Source organism: Balaenoptera borealis, assembly GCF_965194805.1.
Source record: "Balaenoptera borealis genome assembly, chromosome: 4".
Lineage (NCBI taxonomy): Eukaryota > Metazoa > Chordata > Mammalia > Artiodactyla > Balaenopteridae > Balaenoptera > Balaenoptera borealis.
In genome coordinates, this window is record NC_138861.1 from 38,092,981 (window position 1) to 38,105,936 (window position 12,956).

General features: G+C 35.8%; 2 protein-coding genes across 3 annotated transcripts in view; one reads left to right on the forward strand and one right to left on the reverse strand.

Annotated features, from left to right (window-relative positions):
- TMEM184C (transmembrane protein 184C) overlaps positions 1-8,937 on the forward strand; it is a 31,824-nt gene extending 22,887 nt beyond the window's left edge. The window contains exons 5-10 of the mRNA XM_082389009.1: positions 2,818-2,892; positions 3,986-4,079; positions 5,716-5,828; positions 7,180-7,279; positions 7,804-7,975; positions 8,190-8,937. Of these exons, the coding sequence (XP_082245135.1) occupies positions 2,818-2,892; positions 3,986-4,079; positions 5,716-5,828; positions 7,180-7,279; positions 7,804-7,975; positions 8,190-8,455 (820 nt within the window). The 3' untranslated portion in view covers positions 8,456-8,937. The remainder of the gene's footprint in view (positions 1-2,817; positions 2,893-3,985; positions 4,080-5,715; positions 5,829-7,179; positions 7,280-7,803; positions 7,976-8,189) is intronic.
- A 707-nt stretch (positions 8,938-9,644) lies between these two features.
- The window catches only part of PRMT9 (protein arginine methyltransferase 9), a 30,758-nt gene continuing 27,446 nt past the window's right edge, over positions 9,645-12,956 (reverse strand). Inside the window, exons 11-12 of one of the 2 annotated variants that reach the window (XM_082388988.1) lie at positions 11,117-11,239; positions 9,645-10,825 (exon numbers count right to left, since the gene is read on the reverse strand). In XM_082388988.1, coding sequence (XP_082245114.1) covers positions 10,610-10,825; positions 11,117-11,239 — 339 coding nt within the window. In that variant the 3' untranslated portion in view covers positions 9,645-10,609. The remainder of the gene's footprint in view (positions 10,826-11,116; positions 11,240-12,956) is intronic. The other variant, XM_082388989.1, reaches the window with a different exon arrangement.

The following is a 12,956-nucleotide window of genomic DNA, read 5'->3' on the forward strand; positions in this document are numbered from 1 at the left end:
GCTTCCTGGACTTGGGTGGCTATTTCCTTTCCCGTGTTAGGGAAGTTTTCGACTATAACCTCTGCAGATATTTTCTCGGGTCCTTTCTCTCTCTTCTCCTTCTGGGACCCCTATAATACAAATGTTGTTACATTTAATATTGTCCCAGAGGTCTCTTAGGCTGTCTTCATTTTTTTCATTCTTTTTTCTTTATTCTGTTCTGAGGCAGTGAATTCCACCATTCTGTCTTCCAGGTCACTTATCCATTCTTCTGCCTCAGTTATTCTGCTCTTGATTCCTTCTAGTGTATTTTTCATTTCAGTTATTGTATTGTTCATCTCTGTTTATTCTTTAATTCTTCTAGGTGTTTGTTCTTTAATTCTTCTAGGCCTTTGTGAAACATTTCTTGCATCTTCTTGATCTCTGCCTCCATTCTTTTTCCGAGGTCCTGTATCATCTTCACTATCATTATTCTGAATTCTTTTCCTGGAAGGTTGCCTGTCTCCACTTCATTTAGTAGTTTTTCTGGGGTTTTATCTTGTTCCTCATCTGGTACAAAGCCCTCTGCCTTTTCATCTTGAGTGTCTTTCTGTGAATGTGGTTTTTGTTCCACAGGCTGCAGGATTGTAGTTCTTCTTGCTTCTGCATCTGCCCTCTGGTGGATGAGGCTATCTAAGAGGCTTGTGCAAACTTCCTGATGGGAGGGACTGGTGGTGGGTAGAGCTGGCTGTTGCTCTGATGGGCAGAGCTCAGTAAAACTTTAATCTGCTTGGCTGCTGATGGGTTGGGCTGGGTCCCCTCCCTGAGGCGACCCAACACTGGAGCCTACCTGGCTCTTTGGTGGGGCTAATGGAGGGCTCTGGGAGGGCTCACGCCAAGGCGTACATCCCAGAACTTCTGCCGCCAGTGTCCTTGTCCTCACAGTGAGCCAGCCGCCCCCCGCCTCTTCAGGAGACCCTCCATCACTAGCAGGTAGGTCTGGTTCAGTCTCCTATGGAGTCACTGCTCCTTCCCCCTGGGTCCTGATGCACACACTACTTTGTGTGTGCCATCCAAGAGTGGAGTCTCCGTTTCCCGCAGCCCTGTCGAAGTCCTGCAGTCAAATCCCACTAGCCTTCAAAGATTGATTCTCTAGGAATTCCTCCTCCCATTGCCAGACCCCCAGGTTGGGAAGCCTGACATGAAGCTCAGAACCTTCACTCCATTGGGTCGACTTCTGTGGTATAAGTGTTCTCAGGTTTGTGAGTCACCCACCCAGAGGTTATGGGATTTTATTTTATTGTGATTGCGCCCCTCCTACCGTCTCATTGTGGCTTCTCCTTTGTCTATGAAATGGGGTAACTTTTTTGGTGAGTTCCAGTGTCTTCCTGTCAATGATTGTTCAGAAGTTAGTTGTGATTCCAGTGCTCTTGCAAGAGGGAGTCCAACTGCATTTTTTTAAGACCCTCCCTGTCTTTGATGTATTGTAGTTTCCCTACCAAGTTGTTTTTTGTTTTTAGTCCAGCTTCATTTACAGGGTGCCTCAATCTGTTGATTTGTGTCTTTGATCAGTTCTGAAAAGTTCTCAGCCATAATCTTCTGATTTTGCCCTTCCTCTACTCTTCTGTAACTTTTAAGTATGTTAGACCTTCTGATTCTATTCTATTCTTTGTAACTCTTTCATGTTTGTCTCTTTGTCTCAGCCTTTGTTACATTATGGCCAATTTCTTCAGATACATCTTCCAGTTCATTAATTCTCCACAGCTTTCAAAGGTATCTAATTGACTATTTAATACATTTGCATAGTCACCCTACTGGTCTCAGGTTTGATTTGACAATCAGCTCATAGGACACTATAGGTTTAACCCAACTTCTACTTAATTTAGCTTTGTAAAGAGTATGGGACCGGAAGCACAGTGTAGCCCAGGCATGTTCATTAAGAGGTCTTGCAACAAGCCCAAGTGCAGCTCCCACGCCCACCTCCACAGGGTCACACTTAGTTGTCAGTGGGAGTGAACCACCTCAGCACAGAGAAGGCTCTCAGCACATAGAACCTGATCAGTTTTTTATTCAATCCTAGTAACCCAGTGCCTCAAGGTCTGTATGTCAGGCTCATTCTTCTCAGTCTAGATGTAATTCTTAAATTAGGGTATTTATAACACATAAAATTGACAGAGGAGTGCTAAATAAACATTTGCCCTCAGAGCATCATTGTCTCCTAAGGAGGCTTACACAAGGTTGTCAAATAGCCTTTTTTTGATAGCTGTTGTTTTGGAACTTTTTTGCTTTGTTTCTGTTTGTTACTCCTTGTGAATTTTCCCCTACATTAAGTGAGCTCAGTGATAAAATAAAAACTGTTTTATGTAGGATCTCTGTTTTGTTCTTTCAGAGTATCTAGTCAGTGATACTCTCTGGAATTATATATATTATATTATATATATATAAATACCAAACTTGAAACTGAATCCTAAATGTAAATAATATTTTCTAAATATGGTTTCATATATGCAACCCTACACGTAATTTATTTGTTACTTGGTTTTTCTTCCAGAAATACACAGGGACCCACTTCCATTATTTTTGTTCCTGTTCTGTGCTGCACTCTTCAGGAATTTGAGACTGGACATAGGAAGGGAGATCTTTCAGAAGATGTAGTTGTTACACAATTTAAAAAATAGTATTTAGATAATTTGTATGCTACCATCCACATTCTTCCCCAGTAGCCATTTAGATTGACTAAATTAAAAGAAATATAAATATGGCATCATTTGTGAAAGTGATTTTAATTTGGGGGCTTTGGAGAAAACTTGATACTAGTGAAATGAGTAGGTGAAATGCTAAGTTCTTTTTCTTTGGCAGAGTCTTGCTGTTCAGATGCAAACTGGGTGTATTACAATATACAGTTGTCAGACCATTCACCACCATCGTTGCTTTGTAAGTGCACAGAACTTATATTATTATTTATTTTTCAAAAATTCTCATGCTTTTACTTAGGTGGGACAACTGAGTAGAAAAGCATGTAAAGAGCATTACTTGTTTATAACACATCTAGTCTGGTATAAAAACACAGTATATAGAAATCCTACTATATTATAATAAATAAGGTGACCATGTATAGACAAGGAATCACCATAGAATTATTCTAAATAATATTCTCTTTGGAGATTTCTGGAAAGCATTATCAAATATTCTTTTTCAAGTATTAATGTTCACACAGCTTTACAGAAACATCTAGTACGTGAAGTTAAAGTATACCACTATAGATTCATTACATGCCTTTATTTTCTAAATGAGTACTGTATTCTAAAGAAGAAAACATATTTTTCTTTTTAAAAAATTCTGTCAAGTCTTAGCACTTCAGGTAAAATGGGGTATCATTAAGCTACCTGGTAAAACTATTCCCTAAAAATTTGAGAACATCAAATAGTTTAAAGCAGGTAGATTGTGTATTTTATCTGCTAGCTATACTAGCATTCTGTCTGTTAACAGAGGAAGAATGGAAAGAAGCATTCAATTCTTTATTCTGCTTCTGTGCTAGCAATTCTTTAATGACATTTGCCTTGGAATTAAAACTGATTCACTTATTTATGAAGGCATGCTTTATTTCTCTGCTGTTTAGAAATTGGGTAATCAAGACAAGTTAATACTTAGATCTGGGTCATCAAAAAAGTTGCCTCCAAGACAATTTGGGAGAAAAAATTATAGTTGTAGTTATAGACCTGCACTATATGTTTTTAACAATCTTTTTAAAATTAGGCAGCATCATTTTTTTGAATCTAATAATTACCCTTTCTAGTTCAATGTATGTCTTTTGGATTTCCTTCAGATTGGAGGAATAGTAACATGGTAACATTTCTAGAAAAATGTTTTTAATTTTTGAACCACCTCTATGGCCAAAATCAAGTGACTATCTACAGGATCTTTGAAATAAACTGACTTCTAAATTTAAGTATTGCTGTCATTGCTGTATTTTAAAATGTATTTTTGATTTAGTTATTCATAAAGTCTCATTTTTACCATTTTTTAGAATCTGTGAGCTGCTTGGTATATATGATGAAGGGAACTTTAGCTTTTCAAATGCTTGGACTTACTTGGTTATAATAAATAATATGTCACAGTTGGTAAGTAAATATTCATCTTAACTGTACTAAATTTAGATCTATAACTCTAAATTTTTTTAGGGAAAGTTTCTTCTGGAATAAAGCTTAATTGTAACTTTAATATTGAACTTCATCTGTAGGAAGAACTTGAAACTTTAACATATTTTTATACATATATAAAGATATAATATCTTTGTTGATTATCTGGTGACTTATACACTGACTCAACTATGTTTTTTCATTTGGTTCTGGTATTCATTGCATAGTTATATGGATATGTCATAAATAAAAGCACAGTGCTCTCCTTTAAAAAAAAAAAAACACATATCCTAGGCATATTCAGAAAGAAAAATGCCTTATTGGTATATGACAGTACAGGGTTTGAATAAAAATGGGAGAATAAAATTCTCTCATATATTTGGAATTGAAAATTGAGAATGCCAATTTTTAAAGATGATGTTATAGAAACTGAAATGTTCCAAAGATATAACTATTGGATCCTTTCAACTTAAGAATGTGCATTTTATTGAAAATCTTTCATTAATCTTTTCAGCAGAATAATAGTTCAGGTGCAATGGCATAAATGTGTGGTATTAGAAATTTATAATAAAAATCAAACGCTTGTGTATTCAAAGCTTTTCCATATGTTCATAGTCTCTGGAACCAGTAATTCCACTTCTGGGAATGCCTCAAGAAATGGCCAGAAGTACTTTTGCTTTCAGTGTGTTTGTATATAAAGCCTATTGTTCGTTAATTGTAAAAGCCTGGAAACGGTCCGACTAGTTAAATATACCATGTTCCTTCCATTGGCCAAAACATTAGGCAGTTATTTAATGAAATATATAGAAAAGGGCACTTTAAGTGGAAAAAAAATCAGGCAACAGAATTTTATATTTAGTTGATTATACCTGCTAAAACCCACCTTATGTGTAGAAAGAAATGGTTGGATGATGGGACTATGAACAACTTTATACTTTTCTTTACTGCTTTCATATTCTAAAATAATTTAAATGAGCATTTTATAATAGGGAAAAGTAAACTTTTACGGAAATGTTCATTGTTATGCAACACTATGCTAATTACAACTGATTTCTAAAAATAGTTAATGTCTTGAGCATTTATCTTTAAAAAGTAAATTCAGCTGGATTAACATACTGCCCTCAAGAAAAATGGTTTCCCTGATTACTTACTTTCCAATTTCATGGTTAGTTTTATTGAAGTAGTACTTATTTAATGTGTTCACTTATAAATAATATGCATACAATTAGTAGTTAGTAAGCTTAGCCCTTATAAAATGAACGGTAATTTGTGTATAAAAGACATTAACAAGCAGATAGATGTTTTTATTTTGGTTGAATGAGAGCCTTTTCTTCCATTCATGGCAGTCACTTGTTCATTGTGTTCTTTGTGGGCTCCAGTAAGTGAACACTTAAAACCATTTTCAGGGAAGATGTTATACATCTCTTCTGAGAAATTTCATACTGTATATATTCATCCACAGTAAACTATAAAAGCTTGTTGTCAATCTAAAAATAAAGCCTAGAAAATTTTGCCTGAAACATTGCTCTGTACCAGGTCTCTGGTCTATAACTTTAATATCAATGTTTCTAATACCATATTTAGTTATTCTTATTTAAGAACTTTTGTTTGTTTCTAGTTTGCCATGTATTGTCTCCTCCTGTTTTATAAAGTACTGAAGGAAGAACTGAGTCCAATCCAACCTGTTGGCAAATTTCTTTGTGTAAAGCTGGTGGTTTTTGTTTCTTTTTGGTAAGTGTTGCTTTCTCTTAAATGTTCTCATTTTCTAAAGGGCAATAAAACTGTTGATTCGGAAGGATTTTTAAAAGTCTTAATACGGAAGATGAATTAAAATGTCTTCTTAGCTTTCAAAAAGTTCATTCTTTTAGCCCTTCTTGGTTTTTCATAAAGAAATAATTAGATGGTCACTGTAACATTTATAAAAAGAAAACAGTTTGAGACACTCAATGTCTCAACACTAAGGGAATCATTAAAAAAAATCATGGTCTCTTTATATAAGAGAATACAGTTTGGAAGATAAACATCATATAGAATATTTAATGTTAGGAAATGTTCATTAGTAAAAATATTGTTTAAAACAGAGGGCAAAACTATACATGGTCCCAGTTTAGTAAAGGCGTGGGTGATAGGGGCCTAGAAACAAATACACCAAATTTAACAATATACAAATAGTACAAAAAGGGGGGAAAGAAAAATCCCTGAAATCCCACCACCCAGCATGAATGACTGAGATTGTGGTCCCCGTCATTTTATAAAACTCCACAGAAATACATACTATAAAAACTTGTAGAACTCAATGATATGTTTAGTATATTGCAGTCATAGTTCTTTGTAAGTACAGTGAGGATGTAATTTTGTTGTTTGGGTTTTTTGTTTTCACCTCATATAGTATTCTGATATGTGGATAGAACTTTTTAACCAATCTCCTATTGACATTTAGGTTGTTCCCAATTTTTTTTTTACCATTACAAGCAATATTGAAGTGAATATTCTTGTATATAGATCTATGAAAACTTATCTATCTCATTTTAGCTGTTTAAATTTAACCTAGGGGCAGATCCCTAGATTTGCTTGAAATACTCAGTATGACTCCCCATCTTGGAGTCAGACCCCTTCTGAGTTTGTCTCTAGTTCCAGGACTTCAAACAAGACTGGTTTCAAAATGTTCTTTAAAATAATCTGAGTAATCAATTGATACATGGATAAATAACATTTAAGTATCTGTTCTTTATTTCATTTTAAATTCCAGTTGTACAAGGTGTTAGGCATTGTCTATGTGTAGGAAGAACTTAAAAGCTAATTACTGTGCACACTTTCAAAACAAAAAAGACTATAAACCACGTACTGAAGTTCTAAGAATACATAATCAAAATTCATGTGATGAAACTGTACTAAAAGTAAATTTGTAAAACAAGTATATTTAATACAGATACACAGTGTCTTCAGGAATACGCTGTAAAGGCAGGGCGGCGGTGGTCCACAGGTTGTGCTGGGGTTTAACTTTTTAAATGGCATATTTTTAAAGCAACTGCTCATTTTATGCTTGATATAGATTTGGCGTTTACCTTTTCCTAACATATAGGCAAGCAGTAGTTATTGCTTTGTTGGTAAAAGTTGGCGTTATTTCTGAAAAGCATACGTGGGAATGGCAAACAGTAGAAGCTGTGGCCACAGGACTCCAGGTAAGTAATGCTCTCTCTGAATTCAATAGAACTTTACTATTTGTTAAGCATTTTTACATGTTATCTCCTCAACCTGACCACATGCAGTCTATGGAGCTACTGCTATCCTCACTTCACATGTGAGGAAATGGGGGAACCCTAGAAAAATTGGTCACAGTTACTAATTTGTAGTAGAACCAGGAACAGAACCTAGATTTTGTTATTCCTACTCTATTTCACTTTCTGCATTTCTCCTCTAAGTCCTTGGACAGTGGAAGAGAATGCATTGCACTTGGCAAAGAATACTTGATTGAGGTAGTGCAAAATAGAGTTAAACTTTTGGCATTTTGTGGTTTTTTTTTTTTTGAAGACGTCAAAAATCATGATTTTGGAAAATGAAAAAGTGAATACAGTCTAGTGGGAAAAAAACAGCTGTTGGTACTTGAGTACTTTTGAAAAGAGAGAAAGATAGTGCTTTTCCTTTTTACGTGCAAAACTAGATTTAAACTCCGACATGGCTGATCCTGTTGATCTTGTTGTCGTAGGACTTTATTATCTGTATTGAGATGTTCCTTGCTGCCATTGCTCATCACTACACTTTCTCGTATAAACCGTATGTCCAAGAAGCAGAAGAGGGCTCATGCTTTGATTCCTTTCTTGCCATGTGGGATGTTTCAGATATTAGGGATGATATTTCTGAACAAGTAAGGCATGTTGGTAAGTACCAGACATTTAATTCATTCGAATAGGCTATTGTAGTTCTGTCAGGTCTCTTTAAGAGATGAAAAGACTTTGTGTAAAGCAGTACCGCAGTAAGGCTCTCCAAATTGGGAGGAGGGAAGCGGGGAGCTTATTTTTAGCATGGCAAGTTTATAGTGGTAAAAATAACCAAACTTTTGGCTAACTCAGAAACCTGTATGTTGCTTTAAAGGAAGGACAGTCATGGGACATCCTAGGAAAAAGTTTTTTCCTGAGGATCAAGATCAAAATGAACACACAAGCTTGTTATCCTCGTCATCACAAGATGCAATTTCCATTGTCTCTTCTGTGCCACCTTCACCCATGGGTCACTATCAAGGGTTTGGACACACTGTGACTCCCCAGACTACACCTACCACAGCTAATGTATCTGACGACATATGTAGTGATACTACAGGAGAGAAAAAAGAACCTTCAGATAAGTCCGTGGCCTCCTGAACAGTGTGCAGAAGCTGTGCTACTACCATGTTATTTCATTACCTGGTATCCCATTGCTCAGGATTTTGTGCTTGGGACAAGCCGTTAATGATGGAAAATTTCAACAAAATGGCGAAAACCAGGTACAACTACTGGATTCATAAAACTAGGTTTTGTATATCACAAATAATCAGTCTAAATATCCTAGACTTAGACTTGACTTCTTAACACTACAGAGTATCACATACTCAAATGGTAGAAAGTGACTACTAAACGTTCTTGACGTTACAGTGCTCTATCAAGAGGAGGACGTTAAAAAAAAAAAAATCAGTGCTTTCTACCACTGCTGCATGAATATAATGCTCTGGAATTAGCAGAAAGTGTAATTCGAAAATATGAATTAGTGGAACTTAATTATAACCATGTGCCATATATGCTTACCTAACAATTATTTCTCTATTTCTCAACTGGATGTCTTTCAATAAATAAGAATTTATCATTTATTTTCTGCAACTTTTTATGTCCCTCATTCTTTCAACGTAGACCCTTAATGTTGTTATAACAAAAAGTTCGTGATTAGAGGCACAGCAGAAAGAAATTAAGTCCAAAAAATTAAAGGGTTGAAAATCATGTACCTACAATGAAAGAGGCCTATATCTTACATTCCTACTAGGAGACATATCTGACCTAATCTATTAATCTTAAAACAACTACTGTCTAAAAATCATATTTGCACCAATGTGAACAGATTAATATCCAGGACTTTGAGATGAAAAGAATAAAGTGGATGGAAGAGTGGAAGCTTATCCAGGACTTTGAGATGAAAAGAATAAAGTGGATGGAAGAGTGGAAGAATAAATAAGAAACTTGTGATTGATAGAAACAGAGTCTGCTTTTCCTCAGTGCTACTAAAGGTGTCAGCAAATGTAAATCTCAACTGAGTAGTCTTAATTATTTATCAAACCACAGTCAGAAGACTTATAGATGCTATTCGGGAGAAATTTATTACTTAGGATGGAGTTCCTCTAATTGTTAATCACAACCCATTGGGTCTAACATTTTACACTGAAAATAAATACAGAAAGGGCCAGAGCGGTATGTTGCAAATGGCAAGGATAAGTATCATTTCTCAAAACCTATGCTTTATATATTTAAGCGCATATACATACACACACACACATACACAAACATACATACTGGTTCACAGTAATTAGATACAAAGTTTTTATTCTGTCCATTATTATAAACTAAACATTTCTATTGAAAATAAAGTTGGGCAGTATAATATGAGAGGCAAGGAGAATAGGCAGTGTGAAGAGAAGGTACATCTTATTTTCTGTGTGGCTTACCTACAGAGAGCACACAGTATATACAAGGCATGATAATCTTCCTTATTAATCTCCCTATTTCAAGTCTTTAAAATCTGGACTAATTATTTTTTTCTTTCTGTGTATCCAAATCAAAACTTTGAAAAATACTGGTTTAGGTTTAACCCTTTCTTGAACTTAATTTATCAGCTTTAAATTTTTTCTTCACCAAAGGTAGACCACGAAAAATGCTGCCTCCTAAGATTTTATTTTGTCCCTCTTTTACTCTTTTAATTACATTTAGTCTAGAGCTTAAATTCTTACTCAGGTTTGCATACCCAAAACACAAAAACTGAGAAGGAGGTTCAGAAGTATTTCACTGTTTACAAGAAGCAAGCTTGGAATATACAGGTAACCATAAACCCTCAGTCTAAAGTGGAAGCCAGCTTTTTGAGGTATTCCCCACTATAAGTTTGGATTTGAGAAAAATAGCCAAGATGCCTAAAAAATGAATATGAGACTCAAAATTCATTATATTTATAGCTTTAGAGTACAAACTAACAGGTCTGGCAAAATTTAATCTATAGTAAGTAAAACCAAGCAATAAAAACAGTTTCCTAATTTGAAAAATTAATGACAGCCTTTTCCAGTAAGGAAGTCTGCAGCAATATTTTTGTAATAATGCTATTCTTTAATTTAGGATCTTTTAAATACACTTTATTAATGTCAATTTTTTAAAAATATTTGACCATTACAAGGACTTAAATCTTTGTACCTCCATTTTATGACTACAATCCCACTACTAATTCAGACTAGAACTGTGTACTTGCTGCTCTACTTCCACCTTTTTTCAGTAGAAAACTGCTCTTCATTGCTTTACTGTGATGCTGACGTTGCTTTTGTGGTGCTGGACGTTGAGTACAAGTTCGTCTCCCATTTCCACCTGGATGGGATTATCTAAAACAACTGCAGCTTGTTTCCAGTGGGAGGCTTCACTCGAAGTATCCAACCTAATCTCATCGTCAAGGTACATATGATACCAAAAGGGAATGGCAGTCACTTGTCCAGATTTACAAATGCATACCTATGAAAATTAAGAAATCATGAAAATTTCATCAGAGGAAACAGAGCAGACTTGGATAAGTCTTTGTCTTTTTAGCTTTAGAACCAAATTTTATAAAGGAATATATTTAATCACCCAATTCAAATTAATACCAACCTGTTTTATTCACTAATATTTACCCAAGCCCATGTTTGGATATTGTTCAGAAAATTTAAGTCTTCAAAGGAAGTGGCTACAACTATTTTATGTATGTAAAGTAGTATATAGTTTAAGATAATTCTGAATATGACAAGAGTAATCATTTTATATTACCTTTACTTCTCTGTTAGAGGTGTTCAAATATGGCGTCATTAAGTCTAGTCTTAAGAGTTCCACTGGTTTGCTTAAAGGTATACAGGGCAGTGAGGATAGGTCCAAAAATACACGTATAGGTACCTAAAGAAAGTATAAAATTTTCACTTTTACTCAATTCTTTTTTTGACCAAGTCTCGTTAAGTTTCCTGCTTTGTACTTCGCTCAGTATGATACAGTGCTTTTGACATCTCTTACCTCGTTTAATTCCCACATCAACCTTAAGGCATAAGGACTTCCATGATTCTGTTTTACAGGAAGAATGAACAAACCAAGGTTTTAGGCTGGTTAAATAATTTTCTGTGATTTCAATTACCTATAGATTCTTCGCTTGGATGAAAGCAAATTTTTACTTAACCAGGCAGCTCCGAAAAGTTTAAGCCAAGGATGTGCTTATGTGTGGAAGATGAACTACTAAGCAGATAGTACAGTAAGCCCCCTACGTATGATCAAGTTCCGTTCCAAGAGCACATTTCTAAGTCCAACCAAGTTAGCCTAGGTACCCCACTAACACAATCAGCTACATAGTACTGTACTGTAATAGGTTTATAATACTTCTCACACAAATAATGCATAAAAAACAAGCACAAAAAAATAAAACATTTTTAATCTTATAGTACAGTACCTTGAAAAAATGATCCAGTAATGTCTGGGTAGTAGCTCTTTTTTTCTCATCATAGATGAAAAAGTAGCACTGGATTGCATTCTGAACGGCTGCTGCAACCTTCGTGGTAGCGTTCTACATTCGAGTCCTCTGCCTCAAAAACTAACAGTGCCCCTTCAAATAAAGAAAATCCCCTTGCCATTTCCTGCACTGTGAATCTCTTTGGTTCTTCAGTCTCTTCTTCCTCTTGTCTCTCTTTGTCCTTTCTCTGGGTCGAAGAGAATTCAGGAAATTCCCGGACAGCTACCGTATCTGCACTCATTGCCTCGCCACTTTTACACTGTGAAGGTTGGCTCTAGCCTTGATCCGATGAAACCAGCCATGGCTGGCATTAAAAGATGCGCCCTCTGATTCTTCGCCATGTTTATTCTTCAAGTCTTCATAAAGGCTTTCAGCTTTCTCTTGCATCAGCGTTAAGCTGAGCGGGACTCGACGCTGATGCTGATCCTGACTCCACACGCTGAGAAGCTTCTCCATCTCCTCCATCACTTTTCCACGCTTCTTCGATATTGTTGACATCATCGGCACAGCAGACTTCACATGTTCCATGATCTCGTCCTTGTTCTTTAGAAGCATGCTGACGGTTGAATGATTCACGTTATAAGAATGAGTGACGTCTACCATCTTTTCGCCTCACTCCACTTTCAATTGTTTTCTCTTTTGTTTCCATCGTTATCGCTTGGTGCCTTCTTAACAGTACCAGCTACATCACCGCTGCTTATATGCTTGCTTCCAGACATCTGGGCTTGAAATAAAGATACTGTACCACTGTACTCTATACAGTACAGTACACAAAAGCACAACCACCTGTAGAGGATGCATGCACGTGACAACGTATGCCAGACACAGGAACTAACTTACGTGATTGGACATGCGAACTCACATTCGCATCTTTGAAAGTTCGCAACTTGAAGGTTCATATGTAGGGGACTTACTGTACAACATTAATTATTGAACTGTTTGAGCAAATATGCCAAATTCAACCAAACAACTAATAGTGGATTTCATTTTGAAAATAGTTTATCTAGAAGGCAGTGGTTCTCAACTTTGACTGCAAATTAAAATCACCTAAGGAGGTTTTAAAAAGTCCAACTGCTCAGGCCACACCTCAGATCCATCTGGAGTTGGGATCCAGAT